Genomic DNA, 15068 nt, shown 5'->3' on the forward strand with positions numbered 1-15068 from the left:
CAGCTTCCCCCTGGCCATACTGCACCAGAACACCCACCACACAGCAGCTTATTGGTGGAGAGACAGAGTGATGAAACCAATCAGTATATATGGGGATGATTATGAGGCCAATGGGCAAATTTGGCCGGGATGCTGGGGTTAAACCCCTGCTCTTTTATCCTGGGATTTTTAATGACCACAGAGAGTCGGCGGAATATTTTGTTGTATGAATATCTGAACATGCTATATATCAAAAGAAAGAACATCATAGCCTTTTAAACAAACAAAAAAAATGTAATCGCTTGTTTTTGCTTCTTTTTTGCACAAGTTTTGATCCAGAGATTCTGTACTCTTTCAGAAGATGCGTAAATCAGACGATCCCCACCGTATAACAGTGAAAAGTCTGTCAATGATGGAGAAAAAGTTAAAAGATAGATATCGGCAGTTACTGCCATTTACACTTTCTCCAACTAGCGGATGCAATGAGACCTGTTTTCCTCTTCTTTCATGTGACATTTGACAAAGCCTATTGTGCAAATGTGTTAAAATGTACTGATCCAATTACCACCTTACAAACAAATAACACTAACAAAGTGTCGCTGTGTTCACTTCTTTAATATTGAAGATAAAACCATAAAATTGAATCACAGAATGAATTTTACATTTTCAAAAATATGGTTATTCCTGTTTTCCTGCGAAAACATAATTCGCCTGAATCTAAACTTGTTGACTTCTGCATATCTAAATCATACAAAAAAGGAAAAACACAATATACAGATATACTGTACACAACAGTAATGAAAACAAAGTTCAACAGACCTCTATTTCAAAGCTTCAGAAAACACAGAGCAGCAGAGCCCTGGAAATCAGAAAGCAAAATGACCCTCAGTGGAAAGCAGTTGATCACGTTGCGGTTTTTGCGAATTCGCAGCAGTCGAGGCCTGTCATCTCTGTTGGTACGCGGTAGATCTGTTCAATGACTTGCAGCCCAATTGCATCAAAGACGACACAGGATTTGACTGCCGCCTGGTCAGTGTTGATTCCAGCAGAATGATGAAATATTCTAGCAATGTTTTTTGTCAGAATCACAAAGGCGTGCTTCATCCACAGGGGATTAACCTATCAAAGTACAGGAAGTTAATATTCATGGATGCTCTGTGTTCTCTGAAAGAATGATACAACAGCTGCATTTCACAAGCCAAAATATGAGAGGATGTGAATTACAATTCCAGGGTAAAGTGAATATTACAGAAGCACATGAATAAATTTGGCTTTTCTGGTTTAAAGAAACACTTCAAACATAAAAAAAGCCCTGTTGTTGGGCAAAGTATAACCAATAATGTCAAATAAAGATTTTCTTTCTTTAGTGCATTGAAAACTAAGAATGAAAAAGGTTTGTTTTTTAATTTAAATAGCAGGTGCTGCACTAGCATCCACTTTTTTGTCAGCGTTATTTGTGCTTCTTTTGCACTGTCTGGACTTTGTCTGAGGGGAAAACATGATGACTGGAAATTTTCTCCTTATACAATTGCTCCTACTGCTGGCCAAACCCAGATGCTGCATGCGACAAACACTGTGATGATCATATTTTAAGAAATTTGCACTGACAGAAGCAACTGTACTAAACAACATCACATTTGCAATATTACGTAGGTGAAATAAGCACTATAAGCCAAATCGGGCCGGGGTTCGTTTTGGCGTCATAGGCGTTTCTTCTTTCCTTCCTGGGGTGCAGATCTTGATTGACCTGTTTGAAAATGATAAAAAGACATTTTTATTACAGGATGTTAATTTAAATAGAAAGGTTGTGCATGTGACTGTAATGTGCCATGCATCAGAAGTTGTGAGGTTTGCTCTAAGGTTAAATGAGAAGAATAGGCAGAGAGGAAAGGACAGTTTGTCTCTGAGGGGACCTGCGGGACACGGGTCTGATGTAGCTGACAGGGCGATCTATCATCTTTAATTACAGCACTGCACAGCGCTCCCCTCCTCACACCGCCAGCAATTACATCCATCAGGCCGTGACCCTCCTGCTCCTCCACCACAGACTGCGCTCACACCTCCATCACTTCACTTCTGCCTGCCGTCCTCCCCTTTCAACTTTTAGTCAGTTTTATACCTTTTTTTTTTTTTTTTTTTTTTTTTTTTTTGTAAACCAAACATTCCAATTAACTAGATTTTTACATTCTCTGAAGAAATCATGAGTTGTAAAACTCTCTGCCACTACGCTAGGCTGTCATGAACTGCTCGCAATTCAGTTTAGACATCATTATTAGTGCACGATTCATTGAGTTTAACTCTCATATTTGATACGCAAATTTCTAAGGCCTCTAAATTATCAACAATCAAAACTTTGCTGAAAAACCTGTTGTACTCAATCTACTACATGCCTTCTGTTGTCAGATTAACAGTTTATGCTTTTTTTTAACCAAGTAAAAGGCCTTTTAGTATCATTCTGAAAAACTTCCCCTTCATCTCGTGGTTTGTCTCTTTTTACTGTGAAAACTTTAATTATTTTTTATAAAGTAAATGCAAGAACAACTTTTATATTGTTAGTAATATTTCAAGACGAACACTTACTGAACTAAACTTTACTTGATTGTACATCACTTTTTTTTTTCTTTTTTTTTTTAAATCATGTTAAAATGTGAGTATCAAATATGATCCATTAGGCTTTTGAGGAATGTTTATTTGTTTATCTCTCAATCATCATTGTATGGCATTGCATGATATGTTTTGTCCTCCACAATCAAACCTACATGATACAAAGCATTTAAATATCATCTTACTAAGACATATTGTTGGGAGATATAGAGCAACAACTGATATTTATATGCATTTTATGTAAGTAGTCTGCTATATGGTTATAAATATTGATTTCATCTTACGTTTTGTTCATAAATATCAGAAACTGCACCAAAATTGCATATTTTTGCTCAGTTTGGGCCTCTGAAAAAAAAATGTAGGTATGAGCTCTATATACTCAGAGATATATGCAGTCAAACTAAAAATTATTTTATATATTTTTACAAGTGGGTGCAGGGCACTAAAGAGTAGACACTAAGTGAGGATAGCAAAATAAACTGTGATATATTATACCCCATAATTCTTCATACAGTGGACTACCAGTAAAATTTATAAAAATTTGGAACCAAAAATTAATCGGACACTTTGACCTGACCATGTTTTGCTTAAGTATTATCTGACATAATTAAGATTATTATTTTTTTTCTGACAGTTTAACTCTGAGATCTTGTCATATTTTATTACCATTTTTTTAAACTATAGTAAATAAACTGTATTCATGAAGGTGTCTGAATAAATTTTGGTTTGACAGTATGAGCCATAAAAGCCAAATACGATACTCAACAAAAAACATGTATGCAAACTTTTTTATATATTTTGTCTAAAATGTCTTTATTAGGGTTAAAGCTTGATATTTACTTTGCTAGCACACATTACTAGTCTTGTGTTCAAATAATTCATCCGTGCGAGTTAATCCACAGAAAAAATTGCATTAATCTTTAGTCAAAATCTGAAAATTTGCTTCCCCTTTGTAATGACGTTCTTCTCTGATGATGACAGCTTGATGGCTTGGGCTGAACATCCTTAAAGAGATATTTCACTTAAAAATGAAAATTCTGCCATCATTTACTCAGCCTCATGTTGTTCCAAACCTGTATGAGTTGTTGAACACAAAAGAATGTTGGTAATCAGACAGTTAACAGTAGCCATTGACTTTCATAATAGGAAAAAATACTATGGAAGTCAATGGCTACCGCAAACTGTCTGATTACCAACATTCTTTTGTGTTCAACAACTCATACAGGTTTGGAACAACATGAGGCTGAGTAAATGATGGCAGAATTTTCATTTTTGGGGGAACTATGCCTTTAACCCCCGACAGTCTGCTGTGAGCGACAGACGGTGAGGAGGTGCCCTAAAATCAAGCCACAGCCTCTATATTTTCTCATTCATCATTCCGTCATACATCACAACACTGAAGTAAAGTAGGTTGCAAAATCAGTTCACAGAGACTTTAAACTTTAACAAATATCTTGTCTTAAAAATGAACTAAGTGAATCATTCTTTAAATTGTGTGTCTTGAAACAAGCTGTGCTATTACTTAGAGATCACTGACGCTTTACATTTTTGTCTGGTAGACAATAAAAAAAAACATCCACTATTGGTATCCACTATTTTTGAATGAAGTAATGCATTATAAACATCTTTGGGCTTGTTTGGGCTTGCCTTATAAAGCAAGTCACTTTATGGACTTATTAAGTGGGCAGTTGCGGGTCACAAACTTTTGGTCTTATTTCATTTTACTTTGGGCGATTGTCAGTATCTGAATTTTAAGAGTGTTCATTCAGATTTAGAATGCAGCTGTCACTCATTTAAATGACTGAAGCGTGCATGTAAATACAGAACAGGATTAATCACTAAAAGTAGGGCTGCTACATCTCGATTCTGGGATTTTCTGAATGCATCACGATTCTCTCTTGAATTAATTCTGAACTTAGTTTTTAACAGATGGCGCTCTAGGCTAGTTTTTAAATCGCATGCTCAAATGCTCACGAAGAAGAGCGCTCGTGCATTCGGCTGAGTCTCAGAATGCTTTTATGATGCAAGATTAATGTGAAAAGCCCACTGCAAACACCCTTGTAATTCGCTTGAACTTTATGAATGATTATTTTATAAAAGTTTCAAGTGGTGTGTGTAAGGAATTGGATGCAAGCAGAGTACGGCTGTTTCTAAAGCACGCAGTTAAAAAACTAAGCTCAGAATCGATTCGAGAGAGAATCACGATGCATTCGGAAAATCTCAGAATCGATCCAGAATCATTTCTAGATTCACGATGCATCGTTTTTTTTTGTCCCAGGCCTAACTAAAAGGCGAAGTGTACGTGGCCATAGAGACTCACATCCACCCAGACCACTCTAGCAACACACTAAAAATCAGCAGAACACCTAAGACACCCAGCAACACCCTGGCAACCAAGCACAACCAACTTTATTTTTCATGTAAGAGTGGCCATTTGTAAATTTGTCACTCTCTTCCAGTTATTTTTAGCTGTACAAAACTTGATATTGCAAACTGGTATTTCTTACCATATTATTTTACAATGGTTTGTAGCGCAAAGAGGTTTTCTGGTTTACTGCACTTTCTTCTCATTATTTCCCCATAGTGGCTAATGAATCGTAAGTCTCACACATTCACAAAAACTAGCTAAATTCCACACTGAAAAGTAAGGTAAAGATATGGCAAGGATTTTCAAAGCGTTTTCTCCAGAAGAAATGTAAAATGTCCTCTAAGTGACCTGTGGGTCCTGCAGGATTCAGGTCAGGTGAGATGAGATGAGCTGTGATCTCATCTTAGATCAGACAGCGTCTTCCTATCAGCTTATTTAAAACCCCATAAAGGCATCAGAACCCAAGAGGGAGGCCGGCACCTTAATTATCCATCTCCCCATCATGCAAATCAAAAGTCTAATCCCCACTTTTAATGTGATTATTGTCAGGACGTCCATCACACGGACTGTCAGCCGAAGGCTTTGATACAGAGATAAAAGTCCTGATTAATTAATGAAGTGTTATTTTACAGGACACATTTTCCGCTTTTGTGGAGATGACAGGTGTGTGTAAAATTAATTTCCAGGATTAGTCTGAAAATTAGCGTCTGTCTCTCTCCTCCCCGTCCGAGGCAGTACAATTTAAATTGCTACAGTAATGGGGGTCAGCCAGGAGTCAATATTATTTCTTTTTCTCTCCTGTGGAGACGGGAGGTGAGAATAGCTCATCATGGAGAAGACAAGGAGACGCTAGGTGAGATGAGGAGGGTGTGAGGGGGATAATAGTCTTCCCAAAAATTGCGACATTAGTATTTCAGCATGGCAGCCATTTGATGGCTTCCTTCTAAATAGGACGATTCCGATTTCGTGAGAGTGCGAGCAGTCGTTCTAAAGAGCAGGAAGTGACTCTAAACCCTGAGTGACAGCAGTATTTGTGATGGCTGAAGTACCTGACGCTGCCCAGGTTATTCTTCCTCTCCTGCTCCTCTTTCCGTGCAAGGATCTGTTGTTGTGCAAGGGACATCTCCTCCTCCATGTTGGAGATCTCCTCCTTGGCTCTCCTTCGGTTCTCCTGGAAGAGGGACCAAAAGTGAGCGAGACCAAAATGGAGACAGATATATACTGTAAGTGTTGAATCTGTGATATTCAGGAAGGATGTTTCTCACCTGTCTGCTCTTGTTTGCATGTTTGATACTGTAGAACATGGGCCCGAGCTCAGCCAGCCACTCGCCGTCCACTGCCGTCACACACTGCATGTACTCCTGAAACACAAACACACATGAGTGTCATCGAATAACTATTTACCATGGCTCTGGGATATGCACTGCAGGGCCCATAAAAAGTCACTGTTTGGATTTAAATTTAAGAGTCTATGTCTTTTAACCCTAATTGATGGAGTGTGTAGCTTTTCATTTCTTAAACAACATGTAGGAAGATGTATCATTATCATATTCCAGGACTGCAAAGCTAAGATTCATCAGGCTCAAATTGTGAAAGAATGGTTGGGAGGGAGCATGAAAATTCATTGAAAGTCTTTGGGATGTGCTGGAGGGGACTTTACAGTGTGCTCACCTCTTGCATTGTCAATACAAGATCTTGACCAAAAATTGATGCACCTCTTGATGGAAATAAATGTTGTTATGTTATTTCTATCAAAAGGTCATCAAGATTTTTTTATTATTATTATTTTTGGCTGGGCAATGTAATATTCACAAAATAACAAAATATTATTTTTAATATTTTTAAATAATAATTATTGTGAATATCATGAAGATTTTAAGGTGCTTTTTAGTCAGAAGCAAAAAAACAAAACACTGATTCATTTATGCTCCTATGCTTCCTGAAGCAGTGTTTTGAAATCGTAAATTTAGTGGATAAATCGGCACTCCAAAAATATTCTTGTCGCTTTATAATATTAATATGGAACCACTGTACTCACATGAACTGATTTAAATATGTTTTCTAGCACCTTTATGGATCTTGAGAGAGGAAATGTCATTGCTCCCTATACAGGCCTCACAGAGCCATCGGATTTCAATTAAAATATCTTAATTTGTGTTCTGAAGATGAACGAAGGTCTTACGGGTGTGGAATGGCATGAGGTTGAGTAATAAATGACAGAATTTTCATTTTTGGGTGAACTAACCCTTTAACAAATTGATTCAAAAATTTATTCATTGATTCAATTCAATTAATTTGTATCACTAAAAAACTCTCAGCATATATTTAACATGCTTATTACCATGCTATATTGGTGTTCATAAATAAAAAAACATTTCTTCATTTTTTGAATAACATTGTGTAAAACATGCCTAGTTTATATTGAAATTGATTTTCTACTGTAATTCTTTCATTTGTGCATTAAGCATTTTGCATCTTATCTATCCATCCATCCATCCATATATATATATATATATATATATATATATATATATATATATATATATATATATATATATATATATATATATATATATATATATATATATATATATATATATATATATATATATATATATATATATAAAACATTATTTTTGTAACATGTAAACGTTTTCAAATGAATGTTGTTCTTTTTCTAAGAACCCTGAAAAAAGATATCATGGTTTCCACAAAAATATTAAATCAGCAAAAACTGTTAACAGTTAATAAGTGTAATAATAATAAGAAGAAAGCATCATTTCTTGAGCATCAAATCAGTATATTACAATGATTTCTTGAAGGATCATGTGACACTGTAGACTGGAGTAATGGTGCTGAAAATGCAGACTTATCACAGGAATAAATAAATACAGTAACACTTTACATGTTGCATGTAGTTACTATAGTAATAACTATAAATTATGCATAATTACATGCAACTATCCCTAAACCAAACCCTAACCTAACCCTATAGTATGTACATGTTTTAATTAATATTAGTCAGTACATGAGAGTAAAAATGTATAATTGCACTGAAAGAAGGATAACTTAAAAGAAAGTGTAACCATAAATACAAATAGTTTATAAATACAACAGTGGAAAAAACGACTGAATGAGGAACAGGATCAGGAAATGTTGCTAACTAGATTCAAACTTGTATCACTCACATAAGCACCACATCTCACACTAACTTAAGTCACTTTACATTTAAGGGCTGAGGAGGAAGAAGTACCTTTGTAGTCATGACCAATTCATGGTAAATGATGTAGTCAGGGGTGTAGCCCATCCCGAACAGAGCGCTGGTGGGGTGCAGATGGCAGGGCATCCCGGTTCTCACATTCACATACTCCCCTATTCCCTAAACACACAGATACAAGGCATGAAGACACATCACTTTAGGTGTTGCTTGATGAAACTGAACCCAACATTACATTGCCAAATATGCTAAGTAGCTGTGAACCTTTAATTTAGCTGCCTGGTGAAAGTACGCAGCACAGATGCACTTCCTGATCACATCCCAGTCAGAGCCGCTGGAGATCAGGTTCATTTTCTGCTGCACCATGATGTCTTTGAGCTGAGATCGAACCTCACGCACCTGTGAGGCACACACATTGTTATTAGTGTAAACTCTAATAAAAGAAATAGCATGCTTAATTGTGCACTAAACGTTCAAAGAAAATGTACAGTTAAACCTGTTAGATGGACATAAATATTTAAAAAGCCAACAAATAACATCTCTGAATATTATTCAGAAGGACCTCAACAGTGGAAAAATTCCTTATTTCAGTCTGATCTTTAGATTGGCATTTAAACATTTAAAAAATTTGGTTGTCAAATTAAAATTGTGAACATCTCTCTCTCGCTCTCTCTCTCTATGTATATAGTTCCAGATTAAATAAATAATGAATGGGACAGGATGGGACAGACCCAACTTATATTGTTACTCATTTCTCAAGCGATAATTTAATCCTCAAGAGAATATTTAACTAGAAGTCTTAAAGGGACAGTAGCAAAGAAAATGCACATTAGCTGTAATGGTCAAAGACTGACCATTTTTCATGTAAATCCATTATGACAATTGTAAGTGGAAAAATTTTAAATAACATGTCATGGAATGATATTGCCCCTTTAATGAATGAATTTGATTGGTTGAGAGTGACGCCTCAGGTTGACGCACCTTACGCATGGCTTTGGTGTGGATGAAGTGATCGTTACACCATATGCTGGAGTAATTGTTGTTCTTCCACTGCAGGTAAACGTTGAGGTATGTCAGGTGATCACTCTCAGGCACTGAGAACTTCTCTCTCACCTGGTCACTCTCCTCCTCTCGACCCTAGACAAGTAACGGCAGTTTTTTAGCACTTCAGAAACAGAACCCGCATGTACAGCACATTTGCTGGTCAGTAGGTTCTAGTAAAGAGCCTAGTAACACACCTTTGGTCTGTAGAAGATGGATGGCACTGACAACATGGAGACGATGATAAGAATGTCAGCACTGCAGGCCATGTCACATGACACGATCAGCATTTTCGACAGAGCCGGATCCAGAGGAAACTCCACCATGAGCCGCCCGGTGGGTGTCAGAGCGCCTGAGACAGAGCCGAGAAGAAAGCATCCTCAAATACAGGCAAAAGTCAAAAGGGATTAGAAAGCACCTCTTTCAGAAGTGCTGATGGTGGGAAAATGATTCCACATTGAGATTCTCATCAAACTTTTCAGAAGCTCAGATTTCAAAGATTACATGACAGACTAAGAAGATTAGTGAGAGAGCGCCGTGAAAAGCAGAGAAGATATTTGGGCAGGTAAGCCTTAATCAGAAATAATCTGCTGTTAACACGAGACGAGAGCTGGAGGGAAAAGCGCTCCACATAGTCAAATCCCCACAAACCCTGAGAGATACGCAGGAAATGAGATTGAGATCCCTCTCTGGTCACATAGACAGTTTTACTTCAGTTGCTACAGCTGAACTTTGAGTAAGACCTTAATACTTCAATGCAGCACTTCACAAGCTTAAATCTACTCAACCAGAATGCAAGTTACACTCAAGAGATTCCCCCCCCCCCAAAAAATAATGTCACTACCATCAGTTATCTTTAAACATTGATATATCTGACGAGTGAATATATACTAAAAAAGAAACATTCCTTTTCAGGATACTGTATTTTAAAGGGGACCTATTATGGCCCTTTTCACAAGCTAAGTCTCTGGTGTCCCCAGAATGTGTGTGTGAAGTTTCAGCTCAAAATACCCCACAGATCATTTATTATAGCTTGTCAAATTTGCCCCTATTTGGTTGTGAGCAAAAACATGCTGTTTTTGTGTGTGTCCCTTTAAATGAAAATGAGCTGCTGCTCCTGGCCCACTTTCCAGAAGAGGGCGGAGCTTTAACAGCTCACAATTCGGTTGCTCAACAACAACAAAGCTGGAGAATCTCACGCAGAGATGTTTAATCCAGAGTCGGACACTGATGGAGAGACTCAGGAAGATGTTACAACTTTCAGAATGAAACTGGACGTTTCTGAATGGTTAGTGGATCAATTTATGTAGTTGCTGTGGAGTTGAACTCATCCACTAGCACGTGCCGTCATGTTAATCTTTTGTACAAATCCAGTGTTGAATTGACCCTCGTTTGTGAAGCAGTCCGGCGTAAAATGACGGCATGATAACAACACTCTACTACAACAACTCTTCCTCTTCTCTAAAGCAGCCCAACATGACCTCACCCCCTTTGTTACGTGTTCTCAGGGGTGGGGTTTATGTAAATTTTAGGGTTAGTGATGTCAGCAACCTGGAAAGAAGCTCATTGTAGTCCCTACCAGCCGTTTGTTGTAGTCCTTAAGTGATTTCTGTAAAAGAAAATATCTCCTTTTGTATTGAACTTTGAGCGTTGTAACTTTGCAGATGTTGTTTATGCTCAAACAGCAACATTACACACTAACTAAAGTTAAAAAAGTTAAAATTATAACCATTAAGGTCACGGTTACAGTAACTTAGGACAATACAGAGATCTTTCTACTGCTTCTGAAAAACCACAAAAGATGCCCAGGGTCCCTGATCACCTGCGTGAACATGCCATAGTCCTGCTGCAGGGAGACAAGAGGGCTGCAGATGTAAACAGAGCAATAAAATGCAATGTTCATAACTTAAGACACCTTAGTGCTACAGGGAGGACAACTGATCGAACCAGATACTGAATCAGGTCAACACGTTTCTCAGGCGTCCTTTACTTAAACTGCATCTGACAGAAGAGTCAACAGCATTCATGCACGTCTTTCAAAATAAATGTTTCACATCAGAAAAACATTTAGAATAGTTTGAATACACACTCCACGACCCCCTTTTGCAACCCACTTTTGAAACACTACTTTAAACAGCATTCAAAATAAAAGTATTTTTAAAAATGTTATATCATGTGCATTACAATTAAACAAATTGATCAAAATATGATTTTGCTTGCTTATTTTATATCATTATTATTAATTAGCGTCTCTATTTTAAGCATTGCTTTGATTCTAAATCAGACCTCACCATCAAGCATTTTCCTGGTTTCCTATTATGAATGTGGCCTTCTATGTCACACTCAGGGCCGGATTAACATAAGGGCTAGGTGGGGCTGAAGCCCCAGGGCCCGCGGGTAGAGGGGGCCCGTGATTGGCTGGAGGAAATTAGATTGACAAGTCAAAGGTGGTTGATTTGTGTCTAATAAATACTGCGTTCACGTCACCTCGTATTTACCGAAATCTTGACATGACAACACGTGACGTTATATTCGGAGCTGTTCACGTCCTTTTGGTCCTTGGACTAGGAATTATGCGTTTCCATGACACCACTATCAACACCTAAATGAATCTACAGCGGTCAGGTGGTACAGCGGCCACGTGGAACATGTGGGAGCTCTCAGAAAACTACCAGCTTACAAGCTGTAATTACGATCTCTACGAGGACGTGAAAGCTTTTTACAAGCTAGAATCTCGTAACTACAAGAATTACAAGGCCGCGTGAACGCACCTAAAATAACAAGAAAAAAATATTGGAAAATGTGCCTGACTGATAAATCACCGTCCAATCAAAATCACGTTACAATTCGTGCCATGACATCGGGAAACGCCTCTTTGCGTTATGCTATCGCATTTAGACTAGAAAATTGGCCTTTATTGCTTGTTCAGCCTCGCTGTGTTCAAAATGATTAAAAAAAAAAAGTGATAGTGGTGCGCAAAAAAGGAAAAATAAGCTTGAAAGGGTGAAAAGGGATGCTAATCTTACAGCAAAAATTACAAAACTAACTAACTGCTTCGGTTCACATAAAACATCCGAGCCAGTGGAAGACCCCGCGTGCAGCGGCAGCTCACAATTATCTTTACCCACCGACACCGTCGCCGTTCTGCGTGCTTTACACGTTGAAAAAGGTGAGATAGCAGCTGCATCAAGTTATTATTTTTATCATGAGTTAAGACCTATTCGGATGGTAATTGTTTCTCATTAAAACGTATAAGGTGTTTTCAACATTTACAGGGACAGGTCGGTTGATTTTATTGCCGTTTGAATTCTCTCATCATCATCACCCGTGTAAAAATCCCGAATTAACTTTCCTACTGTTTTTTTGACGAACACCAATGTCGAGTGACTTGTCTCCACTATCTGCCTTTGAAGCACATTTTATCAGTTGCAGTTCTGGTGCCGCATCCGTACAACTCGACCTCGACACATTCACATCACAAGTTAACACAGCGGTAGAGTTACCCACGGGACACTGCACTTATTCGCAATCAATTCTTTATTTGCATGTACTTTAAAGCCCTGCCAGTTAAACATGTCATTCGTGTGCTGTTCTGAGATGCGCTTTTTCTGACCCCATACACCCAAAGCGTGCACTGCACACACACTTAAGCCTGTCAAACAGCACCTGACTACTTCATGTTTCGCGTCTGATTGCGCTATAATACTGTCAAATACACAAAAGGTTTACATAAACACAGTTGGTTATGTCTGAAGTGAGTTGAGAAAATCGGACACGTGCAGGTCTTTAAGTGACAGCATCCTAATAGTTAGCATGCGGACCCTTGTCCTTAAAGGGATAGTTCACCCCAAAAATTAAAATCCTGTCATCACATACTCCCTTTCAAGTTGTTTTAAACCTGAATGAGTTTCTTTCTTAAAATATTTTGAAGAATGTGGGTAACCTAACAGTTGCTGTTAGGTTACATTTCCATAGTAGGAAAAAAAAATATATAATGTGGAAATCACTGGGGACCATCAACTGTTTGGTTACCCACATTCTTCAAAATAGTTTATTTTGTGTTAATCAGAGGAAAGAATTATTGTGTCAGCAATATTTGCAATACAATTTTAAAATATGTTAAGTATTTTATATGTTAAATATATTTTAAAATATGTTAAATAGCATGGAATATTTAGTGTGCTTATATAAAATGATTTGATAAAATGACATTTGTAAAAATATAAAAATAATAACAATAATAAAAAAAAAATCTTGTGGTACAAGATACTGTGGCATGGCAATCATATGAAAGGGGGCCCTTAGTGTTGCTATAGCCCCAGGGCCCAACGTGTTCTTAATCCGGGCCTGGTCACACTATGTCATAATTACAACATATAAACGCTCACTTAATCCTGACATTATTTGATCATTCCTAACACCATTATCCAATGACACAGTAGTTAATGTCTCTGAAGACCAGATTCACTCTACTGTTCCTTATGATAAAAAGTGGCAAAAGGGACAAAAAATTAATATAAGAGAGATTTTCATGGTCCAATGCTGATTCAATGTCTGAAGCTGAGTGGTCTCACCTGTGTTGTCAAGAGCTCCCAAGATCCACAGCTGGTACATGGAGTTCAGCATGTTGTCTTCAGGTGGTGGATCCATGAAGTGGAAAAGCAGAAGGTCTTGCACTCCCAGTGACTTGAGCAGCAGCACAACATTGGCCAGGTTAGTGCGCTGGATCTCTGGGATAGTGGTGGTGAGCATTTCATTCTTGAAGGCACTCTGAGTGTACAACCTGAAGTGAACAAACACAATGGAAAGAAAGATCCATTCATTTTCTGTGAACATTATAACATTTTTGACACAATGTGATAAAGTGGCGAGCGAAAAATCCAGTGTATTCCTTGTTATTCCAATGTTATCTACATTATATTTCATCTCCAACAGCATTGTGAACTTTTATAAATATACATTTGGTCATTAACTTTTAAATGGATCATTATGCAAACACATGACGAGAGATGACGAAAGACCCACGACTGGCAGATCAATGTACTACTTAATTAAATTAAATATTAAGGATTTTAACTGTGACAAGATGATTGACAGGCCAGTTTAAATGGTGACAGGATGAACGTGACAGAGTGCTCCATTAAAGACGCAATTATGACAATGTCCCAAAGCCTGCCTACTATTCTGCTAGACACTCAAAAGTATGTACTTTTTCTTCTCAAAAACAGTACTTTTAGGGCATAGTATGAGTTGATCTGGGTAGCTCCACCCACAGTGAAATCTCATTGGTCCAAAAACCCACTGCACATATTTACGCACTGTATTTCCGCATTAAATATGTTCATTAAATAAGGCAGTGATTTGCTTCACTGCACCAGTTTGATTAATTAAATGCTTCATTTTATTAGAAAGGTATGGAATAAAATAAAGAGAACTGGGCGAGATACAATCTGAATAAACATTTAATGCAAAAGGTCCAAATAAAGACTTATTATACATGACATATGCATGCATGTAACACCAATGAAAAAGTTCTCTACCTCCAATCTTTAGAAGAGCTAGAGGGAAGCCCTTAACAATGAGCTATATCCAAACTACCTCTGAGCATCTTAAAATATCACAGCTCTCCTTGCTGCTCCATAAAGACAGATCTGAGAGAACAGCAGATTTCAACAAAATGGATAATCCCTCAGAAGATGGCGTGAAGAAGAAACTCTGGGAAGCTCTGTAGTACAGCGTATGCGTTTATGCATATCAGTCCTTCTGGCTCTTGTGAAAGTGCCGCAATCACAGCCAGAGCTTTAGAGTTACGCATTCATCACACACACACATGGCTCTTGGCCACATTACAAAGCGTCT

The 15068-nt window shown here is 37.7% G+C and overlaps 1 protein-coding gene across 1 annotated transcript in view; it reads right to left on the reverse strand.

The window, feature by feature from the left end:
* Positions 1–581: 581 nt before the first annotated feature.
* Positions 582–15068, reverse strand: part of dhx38 (DEAH (Asp-Glu-Ala-His) box polypeptide 38) — a 33858-nt gene continuing 19371 nt past the window's right edge. Inside the window, exons 20-27 of the mRNA XM_067400056.1 lie at positions 13784–13992; positions 9407–9561; positions 9150–9305; positions 8433–8567; positions 8205–8330; positions 6217–6312; positions 6001–6122; positions 582–1726 (exon numbers count right to left, since the gene is read on the reverse strand). Of these exons, the coding sequence (XP_067256157.1) occupies positions 1645–1726; positions 6001–6122; positions 6217–6312; positions 8205–8330; positions 8433–8567; positions 9150–9305; positions 9407–9561; positions 13784–13992 (1081 nt within the window). The 3' untranslated portion in view covers positions 582–1644. The remainder of the gene's footprint in view (positions 1727–6000; positions 6123–6216; positions 6313–8204; positions 8331–8432; positions 8568–9149; positions 9306–9406; positions 9562–13783; positions 13993–15068) is intronic.

The sequence above is a fragment of the Chanodichthys erythropterus genome, chromosome 11, assembly GCF_024489055.1.
Source record: "Chanodichthys erythropterus isolate Z2021 chromosome 11, ASM2448905v1, whole genome shotgun sequence".
NCBI lineage: Eukaryota > Metazoa > Chordata > Actinopteri > Cypriniformes > Xenocyprididae > Chanodichthys > Chanodichthys erythropterus.